The sequence below is a fragment of the Dermacentor silvarum genome, chromosome 4, assembly GCF_013339745.2.
Source record: "Dermacentor silvarum isolate Dsil-2018 chromosome 4, BIME_Dsil_1.4, whole genome shotgun sequence".
In the NCBI taxonomy this organism is placed as follows: Eukaryota; Metazoa; Arthropoda; class Arachnida; order Ixodida; family Ixodidae; genus Dermacentor; species Dermacentor silvarum.
In genome coordinates, this window is record NC_051157.2 from 10,365,878 (window position 1) to 10,387,551 (window position 21,674).

Below are 21,674 nucleotides of genomic sequence, written 5' to 3' on the forward strand. Positions count from 1 at the left end.
CTTTTGTTACCCATGCCACAGAAGCATGGGTGTTAAACACGTTGCCCATAAATGCAACAGCCCACATACCGTATTTACACTATTCTATCGCATCTCCAAATCTAACGCACATCCAATTTTCATGAGTTTACAGTAAGAAAATAAAAGTGAATATCGATGTAGCATGCACCCGATTCATAGCATGCCCCCCCAATCACACGATCAGAAAAAATGAGATGTGCAGAGTTTACCTTCATGGAAGCTTTCACAATGCAAGCGACGTGTCGTCATCACCATTTGCGCTTTATTGGCCACAGATTCCAAGTTCACAGATGTGGTATCTGTTAGAGCAATAACTTTTAGAGACACTAACATCACTTTCACGAGATTTTACATGCCTCTCCATTGGACTTGTCGAAGTATGCAGAGCCGAGAGCATTCCTGGCACTGTGCGCAGATAGAGAGCTTGGAACAGCACCAGAAACACTGGTGGCCATATACGCCAACACATCCGGTGCTTAGTTGCACGAAATCTCATGGAAGTAATAGTATCTCCGAAAGTTGTTGACTGTCGAGCACAATATATGCCCACAGCAACCTTCATGAAAACGTGCTCTGTTGTAATCTCATGATGGCGATGACGCACGCCTGACAACTGTGACGGTAGGGTGTTGAATATATACCCACAGCAACCTTCATGAAAACGTGCTCTGTTGTCATCTCATGATGGCGATGACGCACGCCTGACAACTGTGACGGTAGGGTGTTGTCAATGCCGCGACCACTGTTTCAGTTTCGTATCCGATTGTAATGCGCAGGCAATTTTTAGACCCATTTTTTCTGAAAAAAGAAGTGCGTTAGATTTGTGTAAATATGGTAGCCACTTACGACCATAGCAGTTGGTAACGATGACTGCAGGAAAAAAAAAGATAAGAAAAAAAAAAAACGTGAGGTGGTGTTTGTAATCTTAAAGGGCTACAGCCAGTTGTTTTCTATAATCAAGTTAGTGAATGAAGGAAAGACAATGCTCACCGTTCACACCGAGGCAAGTCCTGTGCAGGTACCTCAGGACTTGAGTTGGTGCGACGCAATGGAGACCGCTCACTAACACTGGCGGCATGACTCACTGCCTCATCATTGGTGTCCACTAGGTGACAACGAAAGATGGCTGCCACATCTGGCAGAGGAAAATCCTGTAAAAGCACCAACCTTAAATTTCTTCACAACCCATACTGTGAACGTGAACAAAGATAAAGTAACACTTTACTTCGGCGAACTTCACATGAATGAAGATTTCAGGTAAACAAAGCTGTCTAAAAGCACCCACAGGTGTTAAAGTAAACCTTGTGCAAAAAAATTGTATAAGGCAACTTTAAGCAGTAAAAAACACTTTTGCGACACAGTGGCACCTGAGCAAGGTCACTTCGACCAATTTATGAATTTGCCTGCCAATATTACTGCTAAGCAACACCAGCTACTCGCCGTGGTGGCTTAGCGGCTATGGTAGTGTGCTGCTAAGCACGAGGTCGCAGGATCAAATCCCGGCCACGGCGGCCACATCTTAATGGGGCGAAATGCAAAAATGCGAGTGTCCCGTGCATTAGGGGGACGTTAAAAATGGTCAAGGTCAATCTGGAGTCCCCCACTACGGCGCGCCTCATAATTAAATTGTGCTTTTGGCATGTAAAACCCCACAATTCAATTCAGCAACACCAGCTCTTGCACAGTTGGGTTGTCGATTTCTTAACAACTACATACATTGTACAAAGGGTTTCAATATACAGTTAAAACTTAATATAACAAAGAAAATTGCCAATTTTCTACATTTTCTACATTTTATGCAAATAAGTGCAGTCGCTGATCGATTTTTCTTACACCAAAGAAGCTGCAAAATTTTCCGAATTATCGAACAATTGAAAAAAAAATTTTTTTAATTGAATGAGAAAAACATTCATTTTGTTGAATTTGAGAGTTGGCAACGAAACATACGGTTTCCTGCCGTGCCGTCGATATCTTCACATCGGCGGTACAAAGTGAAGCCAGCCATGCTTTCACGCCCACTCCACCCCCACAGCTGTATGCCCGCAGTGGAATGACGCTATCATGAAAAGCACCATCAGCTCCCCGCAGCTGGTGCTGCTGGTGCATCACACACTTAGTCTGCCTCTTGCTCGAGATTTCGCAACCTCCAGTACTAGACACGCAGGAAGACAGCACACATGATGCCATGATATCTCGGCACACCCACTCTATGCACACGCAGCAGATTACCTCTAAAACAGAGCACATGGTCTGCGTATGCGCTCTGCCGCGCTAGAAAAGAAGAAGAGTGCCAACCTGCCCCCCCCCCCCACTCCCCCCCCCCTTTTGCTTTTGCTCCCGCGGGAAGACGGCGCTCACACGCTTTCCCTCGCACCCAAAGCATACAGCGGGTAGCGCACGATAGAATCTTATTGCACTCAGACTTTATATGGAACATGACGCCGCTCCACTTCGGCAATAACTCTCGGTCGGGCGGCACGCGATTTGAAAGGTGTGTTTGCAAGCAGCCGCTTATAATTCAATCATATAAACATCTGCATCCGCCGAAGTTTTCATTTATTGTCTCGGTATTTTCATTTATTGTCTCATTATTCCTTCACGGCAGCAGTGAACTTTTATTATATTGAAATCTTGTATAAACTCATTTCATTATATTGAGGTTCTAAATAGTACATGGTGTTATGGAGAAGAAGTTATAAAAAGTTAAATACTTCGTTATATCCAGAATTTTGTTATGTTGAAGTTTATTATATCGAGGTTTAACTGAATCATGAAATGGACCTTTGGTGTGAAAGAGGAACTTGCAAAAGAGCACCGCAATATTCTGTTCATGCTAAATGTACCTGAAATTCCATGAAATCTTAACAAAATGGTTAATAAATGCTTGAGTCTTTGTTTTAATGTTCCACACATAGTTTGGTTCTTGATAAAAGGCTATTATATTGCACACTTGCTTCAATAGAGTGTTTCAGTTACATGAAAATTTTTTTGGTTCCCATGAAGTTTCTTAAAGTGAAGCTTTAATGAGGAAATTACAGCAATATGAGACAAAGTTTAGACACAGGTAAACACAAAGCTCTGCATTTCTCTCATGGACCACGTCTATTGTATTGAGGTAAAAATTAAGAGATGGGAGCATACACCCTACGTACAGATGTGAGTGCAGACGTAACTATTGCAAGCACACAGTCAAGGCAGGAATATGTAGTACACATGCTGAACAGGTGAGAAATGACTCCTGGATCCTCAAGCCACATCATCAACAAAGCCACATCATGAGTCAAGAGCCTATAGGAAAATGGGAGAAGCCACATTTTAAGAAAATGAGAAAAGCGCATCACACCACCACTACATCCTATGTGCGCTGTCACCTTTTTCAAGTTGCTGACATTCTACATCACACCAGTATGCTGTGCCTGCACTCAAACACTAGTGTGTAGTGCTACCAGGTGTTTTACAAAATGCATTTGAAGTTCCCTAAAAATAGGAAATATTAGATCAATAAAATTATTAAATGATTTCTTCTTGACTGCTTTTATCAGAAAGTCATACATTTGAAAATGAGTTGATGTAGTAATTTAATTAGACAAGTAATCATGCAAATTTTACTAATTAACATTTTGACCAAAAGCACTAAGCGATTGATCCCAATCGAATACTCTAATTCAAGGAGCTCATAACCGTTTCCAGATGTACGAAGAGTTGACGCCGCTAATTATTATGGCGCGATAAATTTCGGTCGATTTCACACAGAAAAGTGAAACTGAACAGCTGAAAAGCACAATTGTCACCATCTTTGCAGACGCTTATGAGTGATGTGACTGCTTGTGCAACACCGCACCAGAGCAGCAGCAGCAGCAGCCAATTTTGTCCACTGCAGGACAAAGGCCTCTCCCACTGACCTTAAGTTACCTCTGTCCAATGTCATTCGACTACATCTTATGCCTCATCACTCCACATAACCCACTGCTGTGACACTCCTTCCCTTGGCACTCACTCTGCCCAATTCAGCTCTTCCTCTGAATCTTATAATATCAACTATGCCCAGGTTCCCACCAATTCTGTCGCTTGATGTTACATCTATAATTTTCATACCATTGCTCACTGCACAGTCCATAACGTTATTGTTTAGGCCCTGTAGGTTAGTACTGTGTGAATGCTGTTATTCTACCAGAAATGATCTACCACATGCTACCAGGGGATGCCCACAGGGTTTCCATTACGTGCTCAAAAATTCCTATGACACCTGCATTTTTGTACTGTGTCCCCGCTGGAGTGTAGCAGCAGGAAATTGAAAACTCCAACCTTGCATTTGGCAACGAAATGACACACCCACTGGGCCATTCAAGCATGTGATACTCTGTTCTGTCCCTTTATACACATGCCCAGAGAAGAGAACTCACAGTGCTGGTGGCCGCACGGGGAAACAGATCATTCTGCAGACGTAGCAGCCAGGCACTGTTGCCTGTGGGCCGTCGCACCAGCACCTCAGCCCAGCCACAGCACCAGCAACCACACACGTGACGTAGCACCAACCCTGCTCGACCACCAGCTCTAAATGAATAAATGGATTAATTAATTAATCGCAATTCTAACGCCAGAGAAGTTCAAGGAACAAACAGCCGCTCCTGCTTGCAGTTTGCTTCTCGAGATCAATGCTTTGGCTGTCTCCATTAGATGGCAACATTCCGAAAAAAAGAAGCTTAGCTACCATAAAACTGAGCTAATGTGTTTCAAGCTCTTGGGGGAAGCTGTACACACCTCCTAACCATGTTAACGGGCAATTGTATAAAGTAACTACTCCTCATGCAAGATAATTCATGCTTAAAATGTGTCAACTCTACATGAAACAAAATGTAAGTGCCTTCTAGAATTTCATCACAACAGAAGTTAAAGAGTTCAAAAAGGGATTTGCTGCGTCTGGGTGCAAGTCTATCATTTTTGTTATACTATCGTCACTATCATGTTGTCATCATCATGTTATCATCTGGGCACCTTCTAATCCTCAGATTCACCCTCACCGCATGGCATAAAGAAAGCAAAACTTGGCCAGCACTGCAACTCAAGCCCCTGCAGCAATGTGCAGAGCTGGATGAGCTAACCTCCAGTATTAAATTTCGGTGACAGCTTAAATGTGGCTTTGTTTCAATACATGCATGCAGCCTAGATATTCCCAATGCAGCAGTTGTTCATAGCGTGGCTTTCAGCACAACAGTCATTCTGAGCCTTCCTCTTGCAAAGATCGCCCTTCGCCATCTTAGATGTCAGTCTGTCACAGCTGTCACCGATTCGTCGTTGGCGCGAAGTCGATCGACGGGGTAGACAAGCCGGTTGGTCGTTCCGTACTCGAGCAAACACAGTGAGCGAGTCAGAGTTGGGAGGAAAAAAAAAAAAAAAAAGATACTTATCACTGATAAATATATACAAATTAATAAAATGAAATTTAAAAAAACACAAGAAAGACTAACACACTTGAACTTAATGTAACATAATGATGGTGACAAATAAATATGAGCAATTAACAGTAGATATAAAAATGAAACAAGGTGCGGATCAAATATACAAGAAGACACTTAACAATAATTGACTAAAACAAAGTTCAAAAGAAAACAAAGTTCAAAAAGAAACAAACGATGTCATACGCGTGGCCGGGCAGCAGCAGCAAGTCCATAAACCGTGAAGTCGACGCGCAGAGCTTTCCCGAAGAATGCTGGCGGGCCGATCTTGTTGAGGTGGATGCGAATTGCTGGGCTGGGTTTCCCGGGAGTCTAGATCTGACGACTTCCCTGAGGCAGGTTGAGCTAACTTGAGGCAAACTACCATGAGCTTCGTTGCAGACGTTGGTTTGTCGTCTCGTACGTCAACTAGTTCCTCAGAGTTCCAACGGTGCCAGGCGGCCCAGGCGATACTGGACGGCACTAGCCCCCCCAACGGCTTCTTAGCAGCGCATAGGTTCAGCTTCTAGACTAACTAGCAGGGCCCAAAACCTGCGCTTAAATAGCCTCTCCTTTCCTTAGTTCCCTATGTAGGGGAACTACCAGTACTGCAGAGTTCACCTAATTAATTCATGGCTCCTCCCAAAAGTCTTGGCCGCGCCCCTTTCACCATGGACGAAGGACAGTAGATTCACCTTTCTCCAAGGTCGAGCCCTGGCACTGCACCACACGGACACCCACGCACACCTCGGGGTCCGTAATGGGCGTGTCGCGTCTCGAAACAAGATGCCACCCTGTGAGGCCACGACATTTTTGACGCCCGTAATTCGACGTGTGGCCTTCTCGAATTTATACGCCACACAGTAAGGACACCACGTTTTTGGCAGCCACTAATCGGCGTGTCGATGTCTCGAAACGAGATGCCATTCCGTGAGGCCACAATGTTTTTGACGCCCGTAATTCGGCGTGTCGCCTTCTCGAAATTATACGCCGCACAGTGAGGACACCATGTTTTTGGTGGCCGTTAATTGGCGTCAAAACCACTCGAAAACTCGAGAAAATATGCCGCTGCATGACACAGTCAATAATGTATTTTCATGCCACCGCCATTGTAGTCACTGTTATTACTGTCATGTGATGATTACCACTGTTGAATACAGTTGGGGGACTCAGCACAGAATTACAGGAGTTCTGCACAAAGTTTCTGGCACTGACGTTGGTCAGGGGAGTAACTGATGTCGCAGTTTAAAGTTGAAGAAAAGGCTAAAGTCTGCTTTTACTCTGTTGTCTCTCATCTTCTGTTGTTCTTTTTCTTATTTAGGGAGTCATTAGCAGATTACACTGGGGAATTCATGTGAAAACCAAGAAGAAAGAGTCCTCCTGTAGTGTCTCTCTACCAACCTTAGAACAAAATGAAGTAGTCGAACATTGATTCCCTTAAGCACATAAAAAGATATGACTGGGCTTTACACATGCCAGCATAGAGGATGTGCACACACCTTGAGAGCTTTTAATGGCATGTATTCCAACATGTAAAACTAGACTTTGATTGCGCGCTCTGTCTCACCTTTTGTTGACTAACTGAAATTTTGGTATTGCCTAGTAAAGACAAACACAAGGCAAGGAAGCTAAGCTCACCCGCGACGCTCAAGGCTGAGGTCATCTTGAGTTGCTGGCGGGTGACGCAACCCCGATGCACGACCCGCAGCTTCCGACTGATGTCGTCGTCGCTGCTGCTGCTGTTGCTGCAGGGGGTTCTGTTGATGCTGCTGCTGCATGCTCATCTCCGCTCCATGCATAAGTGCTGCAGAGACAGCACCAAGAGAAGAATTTGCAAGCATGTCAAAATTGGAACGCTAGGAAACACAGGGCTGGAAACGTACAATGCAGCTAAGAGCCAAATTTACAATTTACATCTGCGAGTTCTCTTTGAACCACCCATGATTGGTCTGGCCCCTGCTTGCAATGCCACTGTGGTAATCGGGCACTTTTTTCGGGTGCGATTCGGATGTGCCGGCATCGCCAGGCCAACATTTTTACATAGGCTGGCATGCTCTTTGCCAGATGAACACACTGAGTGCAGGATTGGCTATCCGTCTCACATCCCAAGGTACATATGAGCTGCACCACAGCTAGGCTACACTGGCACTTAAGCTTTACACTGTAACAAGTAAAATGTGACATGAATAATAATTTGACATTTCTAACAAGGAAGGTATTGTCATGACTATGGCACAGTACGGTGCTTTGTTTCCACAAGCTGCTGCAGGAAATTGAGTAGCATGCTAACCGTACCAAGAAAATCTCAATGACTTGCAACATATTGGAAACTGGTTTGTGGCAGACACTTGCTTGTAAACATGAAATACCGTATTTACACGCATAATGAACGCACCCCCCCTTTTCCAATCAAGAAGTGTGTTTTTTCTTTTCCTCGCATAATGAAAGCACCCTGAACTTGCTGCCGTGAAGTAGGAGAGACACGGTATGATTCAGCGTCTGATATGGCGTCCGGTGGATACGATTGTATCGGATGCCGTATCAGATGCCCAATCGGACCGTGTGTGTCCTACTTTTATTGCGATAGCAATTATATGGACACTCCAGGCGCATTTTTACCGTCGGCGCTGACGATCGCGCCTCAATCTCCTGTGTTCGAGGGAGGAAAGCGGGGAGGAAACACGCCGTATTCAGTCGCATGCATGGCGCCAGGGGGAGAGGAGGGAGGGGGGTGGCGCAGCAACTGTGCATTGTGCGGCCGCGCGCACCTTATCTTGAAAGCGACCTGCATCAGGGGCTGAGTCTAGGTGCTACAGCGGCTTATACCTATGTGCGTACTCCGTTCTCCCTACTCAGTTTGCGTTGAAGCGATACACAGCACGAAGGTCACTTCGCTCACTGTTGCTGCCAGCGCTTCCTCATAGCAATGCTTTGGCAGCTAGTGTCCTCAATCATCGAGTGTGATGTGTTCATGTTTGCCTGTGTGCACCTGACACTATGCTTGTTAATTTACATAGTCAGCGAATGTTTGCAAGTTTATAGGGCCGATAAAACTACTATCTTTACTTCGTGTAGCTGTATACGCATTTGCTATCACAATTGATGGTCCGCCTTTTGGGCGAAACTGCGACTTTTTTAGAGGCGACCGCGGAAAAATATTGCTCAAAATTTTACCCCGCATAATGAACGCACCCCGTAACTTTGTACATATTTTTCTGGAAAAAAAGTGCGTTCATTATGCGAGTAAATACAGTAAGCTGAACAGAGCAGGTATACAAAGCTCCTGCTTGCAATGACATTGGTCAAAGAAATGCTTGCCTCCAGCACCGGGAAGTATTTTGCTGTGGGCGTGACATATTTTCATGTGCAAAAAGTGCTCCATGCGGTTCCATATCCCCTTTAGGTGCCAATTAACCCTTCCTCTATTGCTGATGAATATAAGTCATCATGAGTATTTATGCCAATGTGCATGAACAAAAATGCCTCACACAGTGAACCGATGACTACAGTCATCAAATAGCACATAATTGCAATTTTTTCACACTAGGTGGCCACATTTATCCATGTTATGCCATTGTGCCTAGCCTTTCTCTTTATTGGTGCTTTCTTTGATGCCTGCGCGTACGATGACAATCCTGTGGATGGACCCAAAATTCTCCTTGCTGCAAGTAAGCGATTCCCCATCAATGTGTCAAGTACGCTTGCAGCACCGCCGCATTTCCCCCTTCTCTGTGTACATGTGTTTTGCATTGTTTAAATTATTTTCTATTCCTATCATTTTACCATAATTACCATAAATTACCATAAAAATTAAACTCCCCCCTGGCAAAGATCCTGGGTGCACTACTGCTTGTAAGGTACCTATTTAGCCACTTGACAAATACGCCTGACGTAAAACATTGTGAAAAACAATTAAAGAAGTGAACCCGCTTCATGACGACATACTGACCCAGTGCAAACACCCACCCGTCTACCTTTCAACTTGTTTTACTAAAACACTTTACACGCATTACTCAACTTGCAGCACAGGTCCAAACAGAAGTGTTTCCAAATGTATGCGACAAGATTTAAATATCATTATTTTCATCAGTACTCTTGCTTTTGATGCACTATCTTGGCGTGCACAATTGTGAACACAGTGCCTGAAAGGAATATTACCATGGCCTGCTTTCTTTAAAGTGATGAGCTCTAGAATTTAATGATATTTTACTGCGCTGCAAACAGAGGACTCTACTTATGGTGCAGCAATGTGGTTACACCTTTACACATGATGCAATTGCACAGACTGAGCTTGGACACTCCAAGCAGATGATCATTGCTCTAATATTTATTGAAGTCACAACAAAAGATGCCTCTTCAAAGTAGGATAGTCAACACAGCTTTTATAAAAACATATAAAGGCATTATAAACTATATAAACATATAGCAGATATTTCACATTAAGAGAAAAAAATGAGCTGGGCAGGCCATGTAATTGCGTAGAATGGATAACCGGTGGACCATTACAGAATGGTTACCAAGAGAAGGGAAGCACAGTCGAGGACGGCAGAAAAAAAGGTGGGGTGATGAAGTTAGGAAATTTGCAGGCGCAAGTTGGAATCAGCGCAACACAGGGGTAATTGGAGCTCGCACGGATAGGCCTTCATCCTGCAGTGGACATAAATACAGGCTGATTATAATGCTGATAAAGGTATTTCCCTGCTAAACCATAAAAACCTTGATCTAGCAAGAATTTTTCTGGAATTTCAAGTTCCTTAAACTGAGGTTCGACTTGGCCATATTCTTTCACACTTGTTCTGTCTAGCTTTCAAGCCACCAGTAGCACCTAATTGTGTCACTTTGATTAAGAGCCGCTCAGCACTGTTGACATGTACAAGTACTACAGTCGATATAACAAAGTCGGTAAAATTGGCACTTTACTTCGTTATACAGCAAAACCCACTTATAATAATACCAGTTTGAACAATATATGTAATATAACGGTGAGCAGCCCATGCACCATCAGCTTTTGTATGCGTTCTATGGTAAAATAAACTGCTTACTAGAATGGTCTCCCATGCCATCTTATCTGTCATAACAATTAAATATGGCTACTAGGTGCGCGCGATGAAAAAAAAAAGAAAAGGTCACCGCCCAAGCACTTCGTACAGATGGTTAACCAGCAAAGCTGAAATGTGCGGCCCCGGTGTTTATCACTGGGTTAATCCCGACGGTTCATTAACGTATTTCTCAATTATTGGTTACATCTTTGTGCTTCTTAATGAGGTTACACACACGTTCGGCTACGACAGAGAGAAGGACATCACTGACGGTATGCCCCGTAGTTGCTTGCATTCGATCTCTCGAGTTCTCGAGCTATCGGGCTCAAACCGGTATTATTATAAGTGGGTTTTGCTGTATAACGAAGTAAAGTGCCAATGACTTTGTTATATCGACTGTAGTACTTGTACATGTCAACAGTGCTGAGCGGCTCTTAATCAAAGTGACACAATTAGGTGCTACTGGTGGCTTGAAAGCTAGACAGAACAAGTGTGAAAGAATATGGCCAAGTCGAACCTCAGTTTAACAAACTTGAAATTCCAGAAAAATTCTTGCTATATATTCTTACAGACTGTCAGTCAGCATGTCGAGCCTACGCGAACGGCCATTTACATAAAATCGCATGCGATATTCTACACCACCTCAACAAAATACCCCGCACCACGATAATTTGGACACCGGGACATGAAGGCGTCAGCGGAAACCATCGTGCACACACGATAGCCCGAAGTCACTGCAACCGGGCACTGCAAGAGACGCCAGGAGACCCAAGTCCAGACACACTACAAACTTACTACGATATACTGCAGCACTACCGCCTTTCGAGAAGAACGATGCCGCCACCGCACTCATCCCTCACCAGAGCTGAAGCCACGACCTGGAGGCAACTCCAGACCAACACCTATCCTCACCTCACGCTCCTTCACGCGATGTACCCCACCCTTTATCAGCCCCTTTGTCCTTTTTGTACAGAGCGAGCTACCCTCTATCACACCACATGGGCATGCCAAAATATCTCCAATAACTCCCCACATCGAAACGCAACGCACGAGCAGTGGGAGATGGTGCTGACCAGCTCGGCACTGGAGGATCAGCGAAAGCTTATCGCCAGAGCCGAAACTGCTGCCACCTGCCGCTGGGGCCCTGGACTGAAGGCTCCACCCACCACGGAGATAGACGCTTCTCCGTGCCCCATCAAAATAAAGTTTTGTCTCTCTCTCTCTCTCTCTCTCGAGTTTGCTCGGCAGCGTGGTTAGCAGCATTCACTGCCCAATGCCACTTGCGATTCTTCGAAATTAAATTGCTTCAAAATTAAATCTGTCTGTTACGTAAGACAATGAATGGCTCATACCCCTAAACGCGGCCTCTCCATTACAACGACAAAAGAGAAGTAAAATGCTACGCTAGAATGATGAGCGGCAATGCAGCCATCTGTGGAAGAAGACAGTGACGATGGACACAGGAGCAGTGGCACGATCGCATGCCGAGCATGAGCACGAGCGCAACCCGAGGGGCACCAAAAAGCCAGCTGTGGGAGAAGACGATGACGCTCGAGCCAATGCTGATGATGATAGTTTTCTGTGGACAGGCAACTAACAGACGCTTTTTCGTTTCACCTAGCCATATAAAGCTTGCCTTTAAAATAAGTGCAAAACACGTCGAAAAAAAAAGAAGTTTGAGGCCCCGCACTCGTCTGCTTGCCACACATCTTTGCCATATCTGCCTTTCGCGCCATGTACAGGGTTGTCCATTCTTAGGGTGAACACGGCTCAGCAGTCCGTCCGGTGCAGCCGCACATCGAAGCAAAGCGGCGCAGGCACACAGGGACCTCGGGGAGGTGCTTCGTGTCGTCTGCTACAGCGCTGAAGCGTGCCACTCTTGCTTTGTGCGAAGTAAACTTCACTAAACGCAGGCGACAAAGCGCCATAGGCGGCATCGCGGGAAAGCACGCTTGCACTAACTGGAGCATTTTCCGGCTGCTTTTGTCTACAGCTTGTGAACAGCCTGCTTAGTCAATATGCATAAAAGGTAAACAAGCTCCTCAGCACAAACGATATAGCATTTTTTTTAAGTGATGAGAGTAAAAGAACACAGTTATCTCTTATGCCCTCTTTATTAGGCTAGGGGTCATTTTATTTTACTGCCACAGCTGTCGGTGCAAAGCATCCGGAGAAACCCATCAGGAGCGCTTTTCATGTGTCTTTCGCTTTAACGAAACACGCCAGAGTCTTTCACTTGTGAGCGACCAACCACTTAGTCAAGCAGTCGTTGGCAGTAGCGTATCAGCATCGTATGCTGATAAGAGAGGTTACCATGACCCAAGCAAGAAAATGAGCTCAGTGGTAGATCAGGCTGATGCCCATGGTCAGCTAAAAAGTAAACGACCTGATCTCAGCCATCTGAGTCTGACCAGGATTGGCTTTTCTAAATGGCCAGCCCGTTTGCCGACCACAAGCAGGTGGTCGGCAAACGACACCAGGCCAGCGACTTCCCCACGATGGTAACAGTATGGCTTGTCCGCGGCCAGCATTCCTTTGCCGGTATTCATATCTAAGCTTTACCCATTCAGCCCAGCCCCCCCCCCCCCCCTTATGTCCCCCTTCAGAAAAAAAGATAAATCAATTCATCTTACTCGCCAAATTTACCCTGTGCCCACCTCTATGACATAAAGCAGAGGTCATTAGTCGCTCCGGGACGTATGCCCTACAGAATTTTTAAACGTTAGTGAGGATATGCATATGACCTTTTCCAATGAAATGAAGTGGAAGCGAATAATGACTTAATTACCCGGCAAGACGTAATGTAAGCTACAAAAGCACACACGTTGATTATACTAGATTTTTAGCTCCAACCACCTATTGAAGATGGACAGAAACAGCATTCGCATGCTGCATGCATTGGCTCTAAGAATATATATATATAAAAACGTCTGCCCCACCTACTTCATCAGCTTATCAATGTTATGAAATGATTGATCGATGATTCCTCTAAATGAGAATGGGACTTCCCGCGTCAGGTATGCGACAATGGACCGGCACTGCTTCCGCAATTTTACATAAGGTGTGACAAGCAAAATTTGCATATTTTATTGGATGTAGCAAATGAAAGTGGGGCGTAAAATTACTGCCAAACCAGCTTGCTATACCGGACAGAGCAGTTTCGTGCATCACGTAAAGCGATCTACGCACACCTGCGAGCGACATTACACCTCAATAAGACAGCCGCGGAGCAGCGGATGTCACTCCTTAGTTACTGCTGAAGCACTCTTTTTGCCCTCCTTAATGGTAGAATCGATGACAAACATGATCAAATATACATGCATGACTGAACCTAGCTTTAATAGAAACTTTAATAGAAAATTTATGGCAGGTGTTGGTCGTTTTCTTCATTATATCATCAAGAGAAGCGCGACATGGCGTGGTAGGCTCATCACGTCACCCTAATCACGAAAAGCGCTCCTGATGGGTTTCTGCGGATGCACTACATCGACAGCTGTGGCAGTAAAATAAAATGGCCCCGAGCCTAATAAAGAGGGCGCAAAAAACAACTGTATTCTTTTACCCTCACATCACTTACAAAAAAAAGATGCTAAGTCGTTTATGTGTTAAGAAGCTTGTTTATGTTTATGCATACTGACTAAGCAGGCTGTTCACAAGCTGCAGACAAAATCAGCCGGAAAATGCTCCAGTTAGTGAAGCATGCTTATCCGCGCCGCCGCCTAGGGCACTCGGTCGCCTGCGTTTAGCGAAGTTTACTTCGCAACAAAGCAAGAGCGGCACGCTTCAGCACTGCAGCAGACGACGCGAAGCACTTCCCCTAGGTACTTGTACACCTGCAGCTTGTATTAGGGAACTTTATTACAGTGGAAAACGCTTACGTTAGCATTAGCGTGCGACGCAACGCTAACGCAAAGAAAGGCTCCACTGCACGGTACAAGGTAGTGCTTTAGAATAGTGGAACGGAGCAAAACGCTAACGCTAACGCAAATACACTTGGGCGCCATCTCGAGGCTGATACAGCAAACATGAGCAAACCCTCTCGTTAAGCCTACTCCGCCGCTAATCGAGAACATATATCGAAAACAACGTTCATTTGTCACCTGTACACTGCTGTCGAAGCATCATCACACAAATCTAAAGCAAATACGAGCATTAGTGGGGAACGAATGAGCCGAACAATGCAGGCCGACGGCTCGATAGATCCGAAGTGGACGGCTCTCGCTTCAACAGGCGCCGCCATCTTGCCCTACGTACGGAATCCTTTGCGTCCGTTAGTGTTGAACACTATATTCCGGAAATACGGAATACGGAAATGCGGAATATTCCGGAAGTACGTACGTAAGAATTCTGGCTACGTTTAGGTTCTGCGCATGCACAGTTTGCAGCAACGCTAACGCTAAATCCTTGCGTTTGCTGTTTTCCGCTATACTAAAACTCTCTATTGACTTGTATGTGACTATATTTGTATTGACTTGTATATTGACTTGTATTTCTTCATTTTTTCTTATTTTAAATGTACTGGCTGTTTCCTGGCCAATACCTTGTTGCGGGTATGGGCCATAGTATGAAAATTATAATTATCATCGACATATGGCGATCATCTCAAGGACCTAGTTGGCGTTAGCCCAATATGTACTGTTCACTTCTCAGACAACGCCTTCCCCCCAACCGTTATGGGTACATGTCATTGTATGGAAATCGTTGTCATAATAATCAACACGTAGACACGCTTCTAGAAAAATCCCGTGCTGTGGGTATGTGCCATAGTAGGGAAATCATCATCATAATCAACACGTGGCAACCATCTAAAACAGCTAGTTGGTGTTGGCATGAAAGAAGCAAAGATGCGATTGTGTTTGTTTTCCGCAGGAGTTATGCATGCTTAAAGTAAATAGTACCATGAAATTAAAAAAAAAAAAATAGTGGCCTAATGGTTAGAACTAAGGTTCGAGTCCCGTCACTGGACGCAATTGTTTTTTCTTTAAGAGAGGAGGAATCTACTTGACAAGAAGAACCTGACCAGCAACCGATCGACCAATAGACCAAGGCGCAAAACCATGGAATGGCCAGCAACAAAAGCTTCACTTTAAAAGTCGCAGTTTCACCTGAAAGTTACACTTCGGTGCTGCCTGTGACTCGACGTGGCATTCACGAACACCTATTCCTTCTGCATTGGAATGGCCGACAGCCCCGCTTGCGACAACTGTGGCTGCGAGGAGACGATCAAGCACCTCCTCTGTGACTGTCCCCATTACAATGTGGCAAGAAAAGTGCTCACGACCACACTTGTAAAACTGGACTATCGCCCCTTAAGTTCTAGGACACTGGTCCAGCTGGGTTTTGGCACTGAAGGCCTTAAATTCTCTGCTCAAGTTCTAAGGACTTGTGAATTGTGCGACCGACTTTGAAAGTTTAGCACGCAGCATCGCATTATTGTGTAAAACTTTTTTACTTAATTTAATTTTCGTTTCTTCCATCACCTTTTATTCCCTTTACCCTTTTTCCCAGCACAAGGTAGACAGCCGGTACTCACACTGGCTAATCTCCCTTTCTTTCCCTCCCTTTTTTCTCTCTTTTGACCATGTTACGCTCGCACACCTTCCCCTTTGCGTGTGCGGGAAGATGGTGTGCACCAAGCCCCCATCCTTCTCGTCTCACCCTCACATGCTTTCCCTCGCACCCACAGAGCACATCGTGCAGTTATGATCTCATCGCACCTGGACTTTACACGGAACATGACGGCGAGAGGGTCTTGATTAGATTGATTCTGGGGTTTTATGTGCCAAAACCAGTTCCAATTATGAGGCACACCGTAGTGGAGGGCTCCGGATTGATTCTGACCGCCTGGGGTTCTTTAACGTGCACTACAATGCAAGCACATGGGCGTTTTTGCATTTCGCCTCCATCGAAATGCATTTAGTTCTAGTGCCACTACTCATGCTTTCAGACGCTGCTCCACTTCAGCGGCTGCTCTGTCACACGACGCACGATTTAAGAGGTGCGTTCGCAAGCAACCGCATGTAAATTCAACCATTTGACCATCTGCACCTGGGGCAGTTTCAATTTATATTGCCTTGATATTCCTTCTCGGCAACAGTGAAATTTCGTAATATTTAAGTCTTGTTAAACGCACTTCTTTATTCAAAGGTTAAAAATACATGGTGTTCTAAGGACAGAACTTGTAAAAAGTTAAATAACTGCATTATATCGAGAATTTCATTATATTTAAGTTCGTTATATTGATTAACTGTGGGAAAACATCGTTGACACAATCCCGTTATGCACGATTTTGCGGTGCCAATGCTCACAATCGAGAACAAAAAAAAAAAATAGCCAAATAGTTGCCCTTCTTTTTTACCAGTTCGTACATTTACGAAAAATACAATCTTTCTGCTCTAACATTCAATATCGCCAAACTGCGATCATATGATACCTTTTCCGGCTACTAGGTCCCATGTAAAGAAGGAAAGGCATGAGGCGTACGCGATCGAGAACAGTAGCCACTCGTGCAGCAGCTTTCCTGCCGGCACGCGCTCAGTTTCCTATTCTGGTGGCAGCAAATCTCATCAAGGTTCGCTGTGCCCACATTCACTGCCATCACTGCCAACCCTACTGCGATAAGCGTCCTCACCTATCTGTTTCACAGTGTGTGGGGCATAGTGCCGTTGAAAGTGTACTGCATGCTCTTAATAGGCGATAACCCAAACGCATTGCCATTCCCTGCTGCAGGCGGCGTGAAGTGAACGTCAAGCTTCGCTTTGGCGGCATCATTGGCATTGTATTCCGGCGTTGCTCAACGGCTCGATTTCGTTTCAATTTCCTCATTTCCACGCAACAAGAAAACAACAATGTGTGTCTCGAGTCGCTCGGACGCTCAGCAGCATCAGTGTCTCCTACCACACCGATTCGATTCGTGCCGAGTGGGCAGGTCAGAACTTCCGGTCAAAATGCTCCACTCAAAGAACTGCTGACCCAGGCCCAATTCGAGGAGCGTGAACGTAAGCATGCCAAAGCTGCAAAAACAACAATGCACATCTCTGGCCGCTTGAGCTTGCCGTGCGTCAAAGCCTTGTGCTGCAACAATTTACGCAATGCTTCGCATTAAATAGATGTCAACTGCAGTTGAGTGGCAAATTTTTAGTGATCTTGAATCGTACGTTTTCCTGGTTAGTACGTTTTCTTCTAGCACTTTTTTTCCAAAAAGTATGAACGAGGTTCTATTGTATTTGCACAAAAGCACTAATTGACATCTTTGTTTTATCTAAGTGGTGGTGGTGGTTGTTGTGGATGGTGGCATATTGTGGCTGCAGGCATTTTTATTCTGGTGATTGAGGCCAGCAGTTGCTCTGCCTCAGTGTGTCTTGCAGTGTCACCGGGGTATTTACCACTTGTCCAGCAAATCAGTGTCTCTGAGAAAAGCAAGAAGTTGTGAAGCCTCCTTGCGGGCTATATGTGTGCCCTTCCGGAAAACAAGAATTTGAAAGAAATGTTATGGACCTGTTCTGAGATTCTTCATCCAAGTGTGCAACACTGCAACATAAAGAAACTAAGCACCAAAAGTAAAATATTTGTTAACCCTATCAGTGTCGGTTATATTTCGGAGGTGGTGCACCCCCAACGTCGGTTTTTTTCTTTGGATATTATAAAATGAACACAACGGTTTATTTTTGGTTATGCAGAAGGAAAAAAAATTACACAGATAATGGCAAATGCTCTCTTTGTATGGTCCTCACATTCCTATCTGACAAACGTAATAAAACGTGCAGCCAACTCGCGAACATCAACGTTCCCAGTACTTTTTCATGGTGTCAGGGTCAGAATCCAGCGCAGTATAAGTAGCCTCTTCCATAGGTGGACAACAAGCTGTCCTTTTCTGTGTCCGAGCTTGGCTCGTATTCGAAGTTGGAAGAGCCACTACTCCAATCAACAGCTGAAGGTGCTGCACGAGCAGCCATCTCAAAGCGATCATGCAGCCACGCTCAAGGAAGGAATGCTTTTGTTTATTCGAACTTGAGCAGACAAAGCAGGGAGAGCAACCTGATGATCTGATGGCATATGGGGTTTACAGTATTGGCGCAAGCGCCAGGGATGGCCAAAGAGCACCGAGAAAGAGTGCATCAGATGAAACAGAGAGGAACAGATAAAAGAGATACGACAGAGGGCAGAGCTATCCTGGAAAGTGCACACCAATGAAAGGAACACCCTCGTCGCTGGAAAGGAGATGCACAGTAGTGAAGATAGCGGGAGATGAAAAAAATATATATAAGAAGAATATTGTGTAAACACATGACAGATGGCAGGAACACGCAAGAGTGGTGGCCTTGGGCTACAGCGTGAATATTTGAATATAGAATTGCCACCGTAGCAGTGTATAAGACTGGAAACACCCCTCCCATTTACGAATGCACGTGCAACCATACCCCCATAGAGGTGCGTTCCACAGCCGCTAACAAAAACCTAGACTGAGAAAACGCAGATAGAGGAGAAAATATGCTTCTATAAATATACAACAGATGGTGGAACCACCTCGTAGCTCACCAACAACTTCATGCTACTGTGCACATCTGAGTGCAGAGAGTGGAGAACGTTTCGGTATGTCAGCGACACTGAAAGGTTTAAACATGGCGATTCCTGTTATTCATCGCGGTTACAATTGAATGCACATTACTTTTAAGTCATGAAATATTCTCTCTTGTTCCTAGAAGCTATTCATGCACTTTATCTTCTTGCATTAAATTTTGGATGTCCTTCTTGCTTGTCTCAACTTCTAAAGGCTAATGACTTCAAGTGAAAAGTAAATCATCCTACTTAACATACAGCACCTTCTAGAACTCGTAATATTGCACATAGATGCATTAATTGGCAGCACAAAGTGGTGGGCATGGTGCAGAGAAAACAACACATGTTCTCCCAGTGTACTATTCCACACACACACAAGCAGTGGAGAAGAGAAGTGATTGGATGCAGCCATAAATGAACACAATACCGTAACAGGCTCGTAACATTTCTTTAAAATATATGTGAACTGCCTTACATAGTATGTTTCTTTTATTTCTTAAACAGAGGTTGTGCTGGCAATTCCACAGAAATCAGCAGGCACATACAGTTATGCTTGCAGCCTATAGCAGTCGCACACCACTGCAGCTTCGCAAGGTCAATCTGCTGGCAACTTCTGAGCTAAAGTTGTTCTGTGCCATCCTCTTCTTATCAATCATAACTGTCATCACTACCAAATGATACTTTGGTCGTGTGTCAGCCCTGTGCCAACCAGAATGAGACTTTATGAGTTTAAGAGCATGTGCTGGAACTCCAACTGCTTCTATTGCTCATCTGACAAGACTGTTCCTTTCAGCTACCAGCACTGTCACACTGCAGGAGAGTAAAGCTTGGAAGGGCACAATTAGATGGTGGTGGTACCTGGTTCCTGACAGAAGAGGGCACAACGATCACAGAGGCTTAGACGTGCTGGACGGCCTGCACAGCCGCTGGTAGTGATGGTGACCAGTCGGTGTCCGGGCAGCAGCCAGCTTTGTGCACGGCCTTGCTCTAACAGAAACATTGCCGCACCCGAGCGCCGTGGCTGTGCTCCGCAGCTGCCAAAGCTGCACTGGGCCACGAGGTCCCCCAGGGTGGCCAGCAACTCCTCCTGCAGCTTCACCACTGTAGGGTCTCGCCTCTCCTCTTCTCCGAGCTCAAGCTGAGCACGCAGGTTCTGCACACCATTCAGAGCTCAGACACACCGCTCAGTTGCAACTGTACCCACATCATTTGCCAAATGCATGACCCACTCAATGGGTGACAAAGCTGAATCCATGAGTAAAATCTGCAGAATGACAAGATGAAATTCAGTGGAAGGCAGTGATGCATGCACAACACTACTTCAAAGTGCAGATTTTATTTTTAAAACTACACAATGTATATAACATATATAAACAAGGCCTGTCTGAAAAGTACCCAACCATGCTCCTGAAAAAATAGAAGCAGCCAATTGGTGTTTTCATCATCCTAATCCCCTTCAAAATAGTTCCCTCCTAATTCCACACATGAAGTCCCACACTCTTTCCACTTCTCAAAACAGTCCTGCAACTTCTCCTCGGGAAGTGCTGCCAAGGCAGCCATTGCATTTTACTTGATGTTCTCTCGAATTTTGAAAGTGCATTCCTTTCAGGTGCCTTTCCATTTTTCTGAACAGGCAAAAGTTGCACGGGCTTATGTCCGGAGGCTAGAAAGCTTGATAAATGACCGAAATATTATACCGCACCAAAAAAAAAAAAAAAATGGAATCATATGAGCCGCACGAACAATTGTGCTACTCTGGTGCAGCTGGCAGCCCTTCCCTTGTCAAAATCTTTGGCAAAGTTCTTCTTGCGCCCACTGCATACTCAAATTGTCTCTAAAAATGCAGAATTCATAACATCTTTATTGCTATCCCCAGCTAAAGTGTACTAGAATGGGGGAGTGGGTCCAGTGGACGCCTTGACAAGCGTCGAAGGTGATGCAAAAAACTTTGAAATTAGGGCAGCGTTGCTGTCACCTTATTCTGAAGCTGCGGCCAATAAACACTGGCTCCAGCGGTTTTGGCAGCACCCATTGGCTGAGGCGAGCTTACAGGCTGTGTAGCTGTCGTCTGCTCGACACACCGTCGTTGTTGCGCCACTTGCATCGTTGCCGTCGCTCTTTCTCCATTTTATTGATCACAGGTAAGTGGGGAATAAAATCACTGTTTCCGCCACTGAGTATCGAAACTAGATGCAACAGAGTGAAACTCCTGTCAACGCTCCGTGCAGCTGGGGTAGGGTCTCCGACGTGGCAAGCGTCCGGCCGGCGCGCGGGGCCGCTCATTCAGGTGAAGGTGACTGTGGCGCCACCAACTTTTCAATAAAAAAAGCCTCAGCAGGGAGCCCACGTTGGACCCACTCCCCCAATCTAGTACACTCTACCCCAGCTGAGCAACTTCTCCGACAGTCGACCAATGGTTCCTCCTTATCATGGTTCGCACTTCATAAAGAATCGCATCATTATAGCTTGTTGACGGCCTCCCACAGCACGGCTCGCATTCGACAGATGTTTGGCCTTTCTTGAAACGATTCCCCATTTTAATCTGCTTCATACCGTCATCTACAAACGCTGTTCAGATATTCCGAATTGCTTCTGCTTGGCTATCCCGAAGCTTTGTACA

At 45.1% G+C, this 21,674-nt stretch overlaps 1 protein-coding gene across 4 annotated transcripts in view; it reads right to left on the reverse strand.

Moving 5' to 3' along the window:
* Window positions 1–21,674, reverse strand: part of LOC119449417 (tuberin-like) — a 138,474-nt gene that overhangs the window by 32,601 nt on the left and 84,199 nt on the right. For 3 of the 4 annotated variants that reach the window (XM_049665190.1, XM_049665189.1, XM_049665191.1), the window contains 5 exons: window positions 19,913–20,207; window positions 7,095–7,260; window positions 4,425–4,575; window positions 1,012–1,172; window positions 868–891 (listed from right to left, as the gene is read on the reverse strand). In XM_049665190.1, coding sequence (XP_049521147.1) covers window positions 868–891; window positions 1,012–1,172; window positions 4,425–4,575; window positions 7,095–7,260; window positions 19,913–20,207 — 797 coding nt within the window. The remainder of the gene's footprint in view (window positions 1–867; window positions 892–1,011; window positions 1,173–4,424; window positions 4,576–7,094; window positions 7,261–19,912; window positions 20,208–21,674) is intronic. The other variant, XM_037712585.2, reaches the window with a different exon arrangement.